The 14,734-nt window shown below is 34.8% G+C and overlaps 1 protein-coding gene across 6 annotated transcripts in view; it reads left to right on the forward strand.

The window, feature by feature from the left end:
* DBT (dihydrolipoamide branched chain transacylase E2) overlaps window positions 1-14,734 on the forward strand; it is a 53,261-nt gene extending 38,527 nt beyond the window's left edge. For 4 of the 6 annotated variants that reach the window (XM_020999846.2, XM_020999844.2, XM_020999845.2 and 1 more), the window contains 4 exons: window positions 4,753-4,830; window positions 8,049-8,240; window positions 9,286-9,357; window positions 12,131-14,510. In XM_020999846.2, the coding sequence (XP_020855505.1) occupies window positions 4,753-4,830; window positions 8,049-8,240; window positions 9,286-9,357; window positions 12,131-12,298 (510 nt within the window). In that variant the 3' untranslated portion in view covers window positions 12,299-14,510. Of the gene's footprint in view, window positions 1-4,752; window positions 4,831-8,048; window positions 8,241-9,285; window positions 9,358-12,130; window positions 14,511-14,532 lie in introns of those variants that run through there. The other 2 variants (XM_020999847.2, XM_020999851.2) reach the window with 2 other exon arrangements.

Below are 14,734 nucleotides of genomic sequence, written 5' to 3' on the forward strand. Positions count from 1 at the left end.
AGTAATTGTGTGAAAGTTACACTAGATAGGGGGGAGACCAGACCCAGGCAGTCGGAACTGTTAATAGTTCAGCTGAGACTTGACAAGGACATAAATGAGGGTGGTAGCAGTATGTGAATTCAAACAATTTACATATGGTTAAAAGGAAAAAATATGTATGTTAACGTGAATAAAATATTTAAAAACTAACATCTTATTTACTTGTCTTCTCTTCCAAATTATTTTATTCTGTGTACTTATTTGGTTGTCATTATCATGATAATTTTATGTAGTTAGCAGTGTGTATGTTCTGGTTCTACCTTCTTTACTCTATCATTTCCTAAGGCTTTCCATATTTCTTTATATTCTTCATATTTGTCATTTATTGTGGTGCATCATATTGTACATTTCTTGTTTTGTTTTATTTTTTGTTTTTGGCAGTTGGGGTTAAGTGACTTGCCCAGGGTCACACAGCTAGTAAATGTCAGGTGTTTGGTCTGTTTGAGCTCAGGTCCTCCTGACTTCAGGGCTGGTGCTCTATCCACTGCACCACCTAGCTGTCCCCATATTGTACATTTCTTATATGACATTAATACATCACAGTTTATTCAGGCATTCCATAGTCGTTGGACACATAGAGTGTTTCTAGTCTTACACTATTGGAAAAAAAAGCTACTAGGAATATTTTTTTAACAGAAAGGTCTTCTTTTCCCCTTTTAACTAACTTTCTTAGAGTATAATCCTAGTAAGTAAGAACAGTAGGCCAAAAAGGCACAATTAGTTTATAACTCATATTATGCATTGCCAGATAATTGTTTTCCAAAATGGTACACCATCAGAAGTATAACAGAATGCCAGTTTCCCATACTGACAGCTAAGTTGAATTTTATAGTATTTAACTATCTTTGTCATTCTAATGAGTATAGAGTTGTTCAGTGGAGATCTGTATTGATAAAAAAGTAGTGTCCTTGGTGAAATCATAGGTCATTGAAGTAAATGTCTATTTGTTTGGTAGGTAAGCATTTTCCTTTTCTCTGCAATTGAGATAAAAAAGAAGGAAAATTAATGTTTTGTGTTCATGTAATAACTATTTTTACATCATTGATAGACTTTTTACTAAATTATATGATGTGAGCCTGCATCAATGATTTATCATAAGATGGAGGCAACCTTGGGTTTTCCAGGGCTATGCCAGAGGAACACAAGCTTTTGTAAGTCATAACAAGTTGAACAGGCCTCAAGTAGGGACCCAGAGATTGACTATATGTCTGTTATATGATGATGAGGTTAGCTAAATTAAAAGAGACTCATTACCAGGTTGGTTTGCAGGGTGATGAATTATTTCACCATAGCAACTCTTGAAGACTTTATAGCAAGTTGAGAAGAGAATTACCTTTTCTGACATCATCATGGGTAGTTGAAATGTAAGACATGAAATTGTGGGTCTAATCTCCATTTTTTTCATCATATTTCTATGCGGTTTATAAAATGAAAATTGTTAGAAAATGATCCCTTACCCAAGATTTTGTAATCTTAAGCTTATTAACCACTAATAAATTGTATGCCTTTGATTTTAATGCTGAATTTTCTATTTGATTCATTAATTTACTTTTTCATCTAGTACCAAATAATTACCACTTGTGCAGCTTCTCCTTACTCCTCACTTTTCCTCCATAGTTCTCCTTGATGTTTTTGTGTCTTTGTTTTTCAATGTAAATTTTGTTATTTTGTATATTCCAGTGGTTTGAGGTATGTTAAATTTCTAAATTAATTTAAGTAACATTGATAATTTCTTTTGGTATGTTACTTTATTTCCTAATTTCAGTAAATGCAAACAACTCATTTGAGTTTTGTTGTTTTTCTTGTTAATATAGGTATTCTGGGCTATAAAATCTCTGAATTGTGTCTTGTGTTTATGATGTCATTATCTTTGAAGTAATCTGTTTTTATTTCAATAGTTCTTTAATACAGGCTGCATTTTAATACATGCTTAAAAAATTTCCATTTAGGCTTGTACCTTTTGATCATGTGTTTGTCATTTTTTTTTCAGTTTTATTTTATTATGATACTTAAATCTACAAAATCTATCTGTGAATTTAACTGTAACTTTTCCATAAGCTAGGTCTTGATTAGCTTTGTGAATGTTTCATTTGTTTTTGAAGAATGTATATATCACCTGTTTATTCCATTCAGCTTTTCCCATCTCTGTCAAAATCAATTTCAACACTCTATTCAAGCTGTAACCTTGTTTTATCTTTTTGTTTGCATTGTATTAGCAGAGTATGGAAACATCCTATTAACTTTCTATTTATTTATTCTTAGGAAATACTTAATTTTTTCTTTATCAATTTAAGTACTATATTATTTGGTACTTTTCAAGATTCTTAAAGTCTCCTCAGTGGTACCTTTAAGCACTAAGTATCCTTGTTTATCTTAATGATTTCTAATTTAATCTTAGTATCATTGCTGCAGCACAAAATTTTCTTGAACTGGCTATAGCATGACAAAATTTACTTTTTCTTACATCTCTTTATGCTTTTTGACTTTTTGACATTAGAAATATTTTCTATGGGTGACATTATTGAATTGTGTTTTCAGTGCACTCTATAACTGTATCTTTTTGTAGGAGAATTCAGTCCATTTATTTTCAAAATTGTAATTGTTAAATTTGACTTACCTCTTAAATTATTTGTTGTGTTCCTTTTGTCAGAAAGGAATTCATTTTTCATTATTTTAATAATTTCAGTTCTTGCTGAACTTAACCAAAAAACTAAATTCATTTGTTTTATGTTACTCTTTAATCTGTACCAAATCCCAATATCCTTTGTTAAAGATAGTTTTGTTGCAAAATCTCCGTGTCTCCTCCTATTTTATAATTATTAGCCTTTACTTTCTTCTTAAATTTTTTTTAAACTGTAGTTTCACTGAGGCAAGGGCTTTCAGTGAAGAGCATCTTCTGTCAGTGCAAATTGGTGCGTTATCTGCAACTTATAGGCTTAGAGAGTTCTCTGAGAATACTGAGTAGTTCTGTGACTTGGCCTAGGGCTACTCAGCCAATATGTGACAAAAGCAGTACTTGAACTTGAGGCTCCAAAGCCAGCTGTCTAAAAAGCTATATCATAATGGCTTTCATATTATCTGTATTGCTCCTTGTGATGTTTTTTTGCCATTATCCCTTCCTCTTTTTGCCTTCCCATTCCACTTAAATAAAACGGTACCTAAGTTTTTTAGTCCTTTGTTGAATGCACTGAGCTAACAGTTAGGTAAGCAGAGTTAAAAAGTATTCTAACTCTTCTGGGTATTTTCTCTAGGTCTTCTCAAAAAGTTTTTGATTGCATTTCTATTCTCCCCTCCCTTTTCTTCTCCTTTCTATTTTCAAGCTATTTTTTCACGAATGTTTTTTAGGAACCTTTTGTTTACCCTAACTATCTAGTCTGAAGCTAAATCTTTTCTCCAGAAATTACTCAAATTATTCTTGAATTAAATAAGCCCTGTGATCTTTTGTTTTCAGTAAGTATTTAGTTTTGCAAGAAGATAGATTCTGGGGTTGAACCTTATATTCTCCTGTATTATAATTCATTTTCTTCTGTCAATTCTTGTTCTTGTAGAAGAATCTTACTAGATTTGAATGTATAGGTTTTTTGGTAAATAATTTGATTTTTGGACAGAAGGATTTTTTCCTTTGTCTTCATAGCTTGATATTTGCTGCATTTAGATGAGCTGAATGTGGAGTCCTTATTAGTGTTCTGTGGATTCTCTTTTTTAATTATGATGACATCTTCTATACGTTAGGAAGTTTTCTTGTGTAGTTTCCTGGAATATAATGACCAGATCATTACCTTTTTCAAAATTGTCTAGAATTGCAGTTGTCTTGAAGATCTCCCCATCTTTGTCTCTTCTCCAGATTCATCACTTTCCTCTGTATTAATTCCTAGTATTTTTCTAATAATATTAATTTATAGGTTTATTTTTCACAATTTTCTTCCATTCTTCTGTCCTTCAATTGACTAATTTTGTGTTTAATGTCTTCCATTAATGTCATATTTTCTATGCTAATTTCTAAATCAGGTTGAAGTTCAATATTATGCCCTTATTTTCCTCAGGTATTTCTAGCTCTTCACTTATTTCCTCTTGTGTTTCTTTGCACATTCCATTTCTTTTCATTCTTTTCTTTGTTATCTATTTTATTGTACCAAGGTATTCCTTCTCTTTTTTGATGCTGTTGTTGATGCTGTTTCATTACATTTTACACAAGTGTTTTTTTTTTTTTACCATTTTTTATCATTAGCATTCTTGTGAAGTTTCCTAAGTATACAGAGGCTTACCACTGGGAGGGTGGCCACTGGAAGATCAATTCCTTGGTCATTGCAATCCATGAAACTGAGTAGGGGCCTCAAATATCACATAGCCTGAATCTCTCCTTTCAAAGAAGTGTTAGGTCCATAGAATTTGTAATGTTTTATTTATATGAAGGCATGTCTTAGATTTTAGAAATTAATTTTGGTTCTATAGAGGTCTGTCCTTTTCCATCTCTCATCCTCAAAGTCCCTTTGACATTCAAAAGCTGACTACCTTGTCTTTGTTTCTTGAATGGTTAGAGCTATCTCATTCTCTCAGATCAGAAGTTTACTTTTAAGATCAGTGTCACCTATTGGTGTTATTGGCTTGAAATTAGACCCAAGATAAAAAAAAAGGTTTGTGGTTTTTTTTCCCCTCCCCTTCTTCATGGCCAATTTAAATAACTAAAGTTAGCATTTTTCTTCTGTTTACTAGGCTGCATCTTTGGGATTATTGCAATTTCCTATCCTCAATGCTTCAGTGGATGAAAACTGCCAGAATATAACATATAAGGTTTGTTCAGAACTATTTTTAAAAGTCCTGCAATAGCAACTGGCTTAAATGGGTTTGTATTTGAAAGATGCTGGCAGCATACCTTTGATAAATGTTTTTAAGAAAGGGAACAAAGAATATGGGAAAAAAAATTGATCATGTTGTTTGGAAATAGGGGTTTACTACTTTAAGGAACTTTTGTTTTTATCAGTGCATGAGACAGATAAAGACTTTGAGGAAAAGAGAGGGACACTGAAGGGAAATGATTTAATTTGTAAAAGAAGCCTCCAGAAATCAATTTCCAGGAATTTGCAAAAAAACAAACAAAAAAGATCCACTTTAAAGAGGCAAGATACAGGTTGTGTTCTATTGAATAACTTGATTTTATTTCATCTCCTGTATGTAGACTGTAGTGCTTTGTTAGATTTGTGATGAAAGTACTTTTTAAAAGAAAAATTACCTTCAGGGCAGCTAGGTGGTGCAGTGGATAGAGCACCGGCCCTAAAGTCAGGAGGATCTGAGTTCAAATCTGGCCTCAGACCAAACACTTGACACTTACTAGCTGTGTGACCCTGGGCAAGTCATTTAACCCCAATTGCCTAAAAGCAAAAAAAAGGAAAAAATTATCTTCTAGTGCAAAAAATCAGTATCAAATTTATACACACACAGACATATGTATAGAGTGTGTATGTGTGTGTGTGTGTGTATATATATATGTATGTGTGTGTATATATATATGTGTGTGTGTATATATATATATATGTGTGTGTGTGTATATGTATGTATATTTCATTAAAACATTCCCAAAGCATTGATTTGTACAAAGAAATTTGTAGGCAAAACCAACTTTTACTTTTGTGAAAAAACTAGCTGTTAAAATATCTGGCTTGGATTTTTTTAAAATATAAGACAACTTTTATTTCACCCTGTAGAAAATGAAGGGGAGAAAAACAGCATAAAGGAATCCCACTAGCTCACAGTCAGAATGGTTCCATTTCTCTCTAGTGTGTTTTAACTGCTCCCCTTCCTCTACCTCTGGGGACAATCCAGTCTTCCAGACTTATACCACTCATCTTTGTTTTATACTCCCTTGGAAGGAAAATTATTTTGGGTGTAGTAGGGAGGCAAACCCCAAATATTGTGTTGAGTCTGTCTTTTATCTAGACTCATATATTCCTCTGAGGGCCCAGTCTCCCCCCATCCTAGAAGGTTAGAGGGACAAACCCTTCCCATTGGACTGTCCCATCTAAAATACTCATAGTAATAGTGAAAGGCACAATCTAGACCTTATACTCCTCTGTATTGTGACTTTATTCCCTTGTTGCTCCTCTAGCTTCAGTGTCATATATTTAATCCTCCACTTCCTATAAGAGGAAAGATCAATTCTAGAACTGTTAAACTTGCTCTGCTAGGGGGTGGGTCATCTCTAAAACACTCAATGCACAGGAAATCTCCCCTTTTATTTTTTAAAAATAATATTTTATTTTTTCCCAGTTACATGTAAAAACAATTTTAACATTTGTTAGTTCGGGGTTTTTTTGAGTTCCAAATTCTATCTTTTCCTCCCTCTCCTTCCCCCTTCCTGAGACAGTAAGCAACCAGATATAGGTTATACGTTCGCAATCATGCAAGACATTTCCATGTTAGTCATTTTGTAGAAGAAAACTGACCAAAAAAAAAAAGTGAAAAATAGTATGCTTTGGTCTGTGTTCAGATACCATCAGTTCTTTCTCTGGAAATAGCATTTTTCATCATGAGTCTTTTGGGATTGTCTTGGATTATTGTGTTGCTGAAAATAGCAAAGTCATTCACAACCGTTCATGGTACAGCATTCTTGTTACTATGTACCATGTTCTCCTGGTTCTGCTCTCTTCACTCTGTTATCAGTTCATATAAGTCTTTTCAGGTTTTTCTGAAATCAGCCTGCTCATCATTTCTTATAACACAATAAAATCATTACAAACATAAATCAGAACTTGTCTAGACATTCCCCAATTGATGGACATGCCCTCAATTTCCAGTTTTTTTGCCACCACAAAAAGAGTTGCTATAAGTATTTTTGTACAAATAGGTCATTTTCCTTTTTTAAAAAATCTCTTTGAGATACAAGGATGTGCATGGTTTTATAGCCCTTTGGGCATAGTTTCAGATTGTTCTCCAGAATGGCTGGATCAGCTCACCATTCCAACAACAATGAATTAGTGTCCCAGTTTTCCCACATCCCCTCCAACATTTATCATTTTCCTTTTCTGTCATATTAGTCAATCCAATTGGTGTGAAATGGTACCTCAGAGTTGTTTTAATTTGCATTTCTCTAATCAATACTGATTTAGAGCATTTTTATGTGACTATAGATCGCTTGATTATTTCATCTGAAAACTACCTATTCATGTCCTTTGACCATTTGTCATTTGGGGAATGACTTGCATTCTTATAAATTTGACTCATCTCTCTCTAGTGTGAGAAATGAGGACTTCATCAGAGATACTTGCTGTTAAATTTTCTGCTTTCCTTCTGATTTTGGTTGCATTGGTTTTATGTATGCAAAAATGTTTTGATTTTATATAATCAAAATTTTATATTTTGTAATGCTCTCCATATCCTGTTTGGTCCTTATCCATAGATTTGGCAGGTAAACTATTCCATGCTTTCCTAATTTGCTTATGGTATCACCCTTTATATCTAAATCACGTTCCTAGTTTAACCTTATTTTGGTGTACAATGTGAGATGCTGATCTACCCCTAGTTTTTGTCGTATTCCTTTCCAATTTTCCCAGCAGTTTTTTGTCAGATAATGAGTTTTTGTCCCAAAAGCTTGGATCTTTGGGTTTATCAAACACTAAATTACTGTAGTCATTTACTATAGTATATTGTGTACCAAATCTATTCCACTGATCTACCTCTCTGTTTCTTAGCCAGTAGCATATTGTTTTGATAATTACTGCTTTATAATAGTTTGAGATCTAGTATGTGGTTTGGATTTTGGAATTATCTCTAGGGTAAGTGATTTTGTTTCAGTGCTCTGTGAATTAGAATAGATTTAAAACTTTATTGTAAAATTGAATTATTTGGAGTGGGGATAGAAAAATAATGAGTTTTTTTAATAAACAATTGTAGGGATTACAGAGGGAAAAGCAGCCTTCTTTTAGGGGAACACAGCAAGAACATAGTCTTTCCCTAATTTGTTATTCAGTTGTTAACTTGGTTAAAGAACTACTGTTGCCATTTTTAATTTATAGGCTTCTCATAATATTGGAATTGCTATGGATACTGAACAAGGGCTTATTGTCCCCAATGTGAAAGATGTTCAATTCCGTAGTGTGTTTGAGATTGCCATTGAGTTAAATCGTCTACAGAAACTGGGTTCTACAAATCATCTGGGAACTGCTGATGTCACAGGGGGAACATTTACGTTGTCCAACATTGGATCAGTGAGTACTGTAGTAATTAAAATATTCATATTTATAAACTGAGTCACAAAATTTCAGAATTGAACAGAATCAGGAATAAATCCTGAAAAGTTTTTCTTTGTAGCAATACTAAATTTGCTTCTTGCCAACTTTAATCTGTTGCTCCTAGTAATCTCCTCTGGGCCAAGTAGAATGTCTCTCATTCTTCTGTAAGATGAACAACCTTTTCAAATACTTGAATTCAGCTGTGATTTCTGCCCAAGTCTTCTCCACACTAAACATCCCCAATTTCTTCAGCTAGTCCTCATATGGCTTGAACTTGAAACAAATGAAAAGCCTGAGAGACAGAGTTTCTGGGTAATTAATAATCAATTTATTAATTAGGTTTGCAAATAATAAATTCATAATCAGTGGTCTGTCCCTCTTGGTGACCAAAAGACAAACCATAGAGATCATCAAATGCTTAAATACCTTTAGAAAAATGGGTGCCCCTGACAGGGGGATATCAGTCCAGATTGGTGAACAATCAATGAAGTAGGGTAGGCAGACTCTCAAATGGGGAGTTGGGTTGAAAGCCTTCAGCTCCTCCTACTGCTTGAGATTCAGCTGCCTCCGATTATCTAGACAAAGGGATACATCTCCTCCTAGACCACTTAAGCTGAACCTTGTGGGGCATGAGCCTGATGTTTTTTAGAGGCAGAATTTATTAAATTCTCTTTACATTTTAATCAGAAAAAAGCTGTCCCAGTTGAATGGGGTGAATGTTCTGGCAGGTTAGGCCAATCTCATCATTGGCCCTGTTCTTCAGAGATTGACTGACCTACAAGGGCTGGTCCCTGAATCAGGAAATAAAAAGAGAAAAAAACCTGGAACCCAGTACTAATAATTGATTATTAATAAAATAGAAAAATAATCACTTCTCTCAAACTCAAGTCCCTTTGTTAATATGGAGATTTTGAATCATATCTATATATCTAAAAATATGAAGTTATAAGTATAAAATAACCTCTAAAATTCATGAGTATTTTTTCTAAAATCCCGATTTTTGTATTTTTCTCTTTTTTAGATTGGTGGTACCTATGCCAAACCATTGATATTGCCACTGGAAGTAGCAATTGGAGCTCTTGGAGCCATAAAGGTATAGATGGATAAGTAATTGAGGAATATCAGCCCTAATTGAATTTAATCCTTTTGCAGTGGTAGAAGCAAAGTGACCCTTTGTGACGTTTGTCATCACTTTGTAGATTTGAGTTTCTGAAAGTAGTCCCGTAGGAGCTACTTATATCTGCCTAGATGCTAGGCCAGCAGTTTAGCTTCCTGCCATAGACATGGTATTCTAGGTTATCAGTCAATCAATAAACATTTATTAAGTGCCTACAGTGTTCCATGTACTTCGCTAAGTGCTGAAATACAAAAAGAGGCAAAAAACAATGCCTGCCATCAAGGAGCTTAGAATCTAATGGAGAAGACAGCATGCAAACAAATACACATAAGACAAGCTATATATAGGATAAAGAGGAGATAATTAACAGAGGAAAGGTACAGGAATTAAAAGGAGTTGAGGAAGGCTTCCTATAGAAGGTGAGATTTTAGTTGGGACTTAGAGGAAGCCAGAGAGGTTAGTAGTCAGAACAGAAGAGGGAGAGCATTCCAGGTATATGAGGGCCAGCCAGAGAAAATGCCTGGAACTGAGAGATGGAGTGTCTTGTTCGTGGAACTGTCAGGAGGCCAGTGTCACTGGTTCGAAGATATGGTATAAGAGGACTGGAGAGGGAGGGAGAGGCTAGGTTATAAAGGACTTTGGATGTCAAACAGAGTATTTTGTATCTGCCCTTGGAGGCAATAGGAAGCCCTTGGAATTTATTGAGTAGGGGGTCTAGGATCAGACCTTTATTTTAGGAAAATCACTTGGTGGCTTTAGTGAAGGATGAATTGGAGCAAGGAAAAGACTTGAGGCAGGCAGACCTACCAGCAGGCTATTACAATAGTCCAGTCATGAGGTTGATGAAGGCCTGGGCCTGTATTAGAGTGGTAGCAATGTCAGAGGAGAGAAGGAGTATTCAAGAGATGTTGCAAAGGTGAAATCAACTGGCCTTGGCAACAGCTTGGATATGGAAGGGAGTTGGGGTTAAGAGGTAGTGAAGAATCCAGAATGACTCCAAGGTTGTGAGCTTGAGGGCCTGGGAAGATGGTATTGCTGTCTACAGTAATAGGGAAGATAAGAGAGGGGGAAGAATAGGGGCAGCTAGGTGGTGCAGTGGATAGAGCTGGCCTTGGAGTCAGGAGGATCTGAGTTCAAATCTGACCTCTGACACTTACCAGCTGTGTGACCCTGGGCAAGTCACTTAACCCTGTTTGCCTCACAAAAAAGGGGGGGGAGGGATTTAAGGGGAAATATAATGAGCTTCCATTTTGCATGTGTTGAGTTTTAGATGACGACTGCACATATAGTTCGAGATGTCCAAAAGATGGTTGGAGATTCAAGATTGCACATCAGCAAAAAATTTGGGGCAGGATAGGTAGATTTGAGAATCATCACCATAGAAATAGTAATTTAATCCATAGAAGTTGATGAGATCACCAAGTGAAGTAGAATAGAGGGAGAAGAGAAGAGAGCCTAGGACAGAACCCTAAGGGACACTTTGGTTAAAGAGCATGAACTAGAAGAAGATCTAGCCAAGGAGACAGAGAAGTGGTCAGATAGGAAGAAGAAAAACCAGGAGAGAGTGGCGTTTCAAAACTGGAAGAGAAAAGAGTGAGTACCAAGGAAGAGAGAATGATAACAGTGTCAAAGGCTGTAGAGAACTCAAGGAGAATGAGGATTGAGAAAAGACCACTGGATTTGGCAAGTAAGAGACTGTTAGTAACTTTGAAGACTATAATTTCAGTGCAATAAGGAGCAGTTATGGTGCTCACTTTGTGGATAACTGAGACAGTATAGATTAGCATAGAGTAACATCAGCTATGTCTTTCTTATAAATATTATATTTATTTTAAAACACCAAGCATAAGTCATCTCATTACTGTATATAGGGAAGGAAGGAAGCAAGCATTTATTAACTACCTACTATGTGCTAGTGATTGTGCCTTATAAGCACTTTACAAATATCTGTATTATCATAATCATTATCATTTAGTAGCCACGAATAAACAGCGAGAGCGAAGGGGGGCAGTTTGGGGGAGTCTCAGGGGTTGGGGGGGGCAACAAAAGCTTTCTTTTCACATTTCCTAATTCTCCTGTCTCATTTTTTTGTTTATAATCATATAATAAATTTTCAAACAGAGGTGAAATCCATGCCAAATCCCCCTAGAGCAGAGATTCTTAACCTGGGATTTGTAAACTTGTTTCTTTACCATTTTGATAACTTTGTCTTTCCTTTTTTTATATTTGTATTCCCAGTATTTGGTACAGGGCATGGCATGTAGTAGGTGCTTAATAAATGTTTATTGATGATTGATTGACTATAACTATATTTCAGTATAATTGGTTTCCTTTGTAGTTCTGTGTATTTTATTTTATGCAACTAAAAATAGTATTTTAAAAGAGATCTATAGGTTTCACTCAACTTCCAGAGAGGTCCACAACACTAAAAATGCTGAGAACTCCTTCTTAGAGAATTGCATATATCCCCAGAAAAATGGTATAATTAGAAAAGCTCCACTGAGTACAGGAAATATTGGTGCCCTCTTAACTAAAATACCTTACTTGTTAGAATTATATACAATAGAAATTCCTTGAATGATATATGTAAATATGAACAGTTTGTTTTCCATCATAAGTTTATATAGCTCACATCACATCTGTTAGACTTCACTGACACTATTAGAGAAGAGATACAGGTAACCCATTGCAGCCACAACTGCATTGCATAGTTTGGAATCTGAGCGAAAATTTTCCTTTTTATTTCTAGACTGTGCCTCGGTTTAATGAGAAAGATGAAGTAATCAAAACACAGATAATGAATGTGAGCTGGTCCGCTGATCATAGAATTATTGATGGTGCTACAGTGGCTCGATTCTCTAATTTATGGAAATCCTACTTGGAAAATCCAGCTTCTATGTTGCTAGAACTGAAATAAACATCGATTTGAAACATTCTTGAACTTTCTGGGCATCAGAAGAATGTATAAAACCTAGCTATGCTAGAACACATTCTCTATTGAAGTTCATATTATGTGAATGATTATATTACATGACCAAGATCCCACAGTAAAGTGCCAATCTCTCTTACCATGTTGCAGCTTTTAAACTTAAATGGGTGGCTTTATTGTAGCTCTCCTAAGGTTGCCAAATTTTATAAAACAGTGTGATGTGTAACATCTTAATGTAGTGCTGAGATCTTAAATGTAAGGGATGCTGGTAACAACAAGACTGACATTACTGAAAACTAATATTTATATATGCTATCTCAGTATGGTATTTTAACTGTCTCTTAAGGGTTGGGAAAATGAATTTATATACAATAATATTTCTCTGCCTAGTATTAATTGTACAAATTCTTAAATAAAGTGCACTTATGTTTATCTTTAAAGATGTTCAGTAGACTTCTATTATTCAGTAATGTTATTTTCATTCCTATAAATGTCTCATCCCTTATAAACACTACCTTAAACCTTAAAAGTGGGAAAACTGAAATGATCTTAAAGAAATCCTGAAATTATATTTTAGAACTAATTCCCCACTATCTACCTTCTCTATTTCTCTATATATGATACTGGAGAAAGTCATACAACTATGCTAACTGGGTCCACTGCAAATTTGTTAACCTAATCTCAGCTGAGCAATCGCCATTGCACAGCAACCTTTTTATTCTTCCCTAATTAATTATCATGCTCTCTAGAGTAGTTTTTCCAAACCTAACTTTCTCTCCTAAATCTCTTCTTATTACCCTTTCTGCTCTCCTTGTCTCTTGCCTTACTAGGAAAATAGAGATATCTGCCATAAGCTTCCTCTTAAGGATTTTCTAGAATCCCTTTCACACACTTGGGATTCTAGAAAAAACAGGCCTACCAGCTGATCTAAGCTCCACATTCCATCACTTGTCCTCAAGTCTTTTTTTAGGCTATCCTCTGTGCCTGGAATGCCTTCCTTCCTCACCATAGCTTCCATCAAAGCTGAGCTCTGGTGCCACCATTTCCTGTGTAAAGACTTTCTCTCTTCTCCCCAGTTGTTGGTGTTCCTCTTTCCTTCAAATTATTTTGTATTTTTTGTACACATGTTGTATCCCCCAGTTGGATGGAAGCTCCTTCAGTGTAGGAACTACTTCCAATTTTTTGTCCTTTTTTTGTCTTGGTATTCCCATTTCCTAGCACAGTGGCTTGCATATGATACAAGTTGAAGCTTAATAAATGTTGAATTATCAGTAAATTCTTTAAGGATAATTATCTAAATCAGCTTTCTAATGTTCTTGATCCTTATAAAATTGTAGTTTGGGGATTCTTTAACAATCATCTCAGTGTTACTAATTTAAAGGAATACATTTTGAGAAATTTATTCATTTCTTATATGGGAAAATCTTGTAGCTCTTCATTTTACATGTAGCAGTTTCTTCCCTTTCCCTCTCTCTGGGATTTTACTGCCTTCTTTATTGCCCCTGCTGAACCAAAATAGTGTAAGCATTTATTACTAAGCACTGGTAACAAGAAGTTATTTTTTCTTGTTCTTAGGAGGAAACTAAGTAATAGGGGAAAGGCAAACCAAGGACAATTAGAGTAGAAAGAGAACAAATAAAATACACTGTGTTAGCTGGGGAATTTTTTGTCCCTGTGTGTTCAAAGCAAATATGTGGATGACCAGCTTGTGAGGGACATTGGAAAAAGGGCTTATGCATCCTTGACCTTGGTAACCTATAAGGTCTTTTCTAACTCTGGAAACTTTTCCAACTCTGTGATTTTAGAATAAAAATAGAAAATGATTGAGCAATCTAATAGATTCCCTCTGTAGCATTAAAGGGAGCATGAGCCAAGGTTGACTTTCATTCAGAAATACAAACTTGTTTTAATGCTGTGCAATTGAATGTCACGTGCTAAATATATTGACTCAAGGTTTGTGATATTAAAAGAGAGAAAGGCTTCATGTTTGTATCAGCATTTTGATTTATAGTTCTAATGAAAAAAATTAAACCACTTAAAGAGAATCTGAGCATAGGAGAGAGAGTTGACTTTCAAATGTATAGAATTGTAATAATTTTGCACTTAATTCATTATTGAAAAGTATATTGTATTATCTGATTTAAAAGAAAAATTCATGTATCTTTTGGAATGGAATTTTTCAATAAAATTTTTAATAATCTTTTATTTTTTTATTTTTTCAGTATTCAACAGTTTGTGGTTGAAAAGGAGTTCAAGTGATTCTGGGCCCAAGAGAATCCACTAAACTTATAGAAAATTGTGTGCGAGGAGGCAGAGCCAAGATAGAATGTAGCATGAAATACAGCAATTCCCTTCCCCAAAACCAAAAACAAAAATTCCAAACTGATGTAGAAAATGCACCACATTAAATACAAGAAAAAGTCA

Source organism: Phascolarctos cinereus, unplaced genomic scaffold, assembly GCF_003287225.1.
Source record: "Phascolarctos cinereus isolate Bilbo 61053 unplaced genomic scaffold, phaCin_HiC Scaffold_5;HRSCAF=322, whole genome shotgun sequence".
Lineage (NCBI taxonomy): Eukaryota > Metazoa > Chordata > Mammalia > Diprotodontia > Phascolarctidae > Phascolarctos > Phascolarctos cinereus.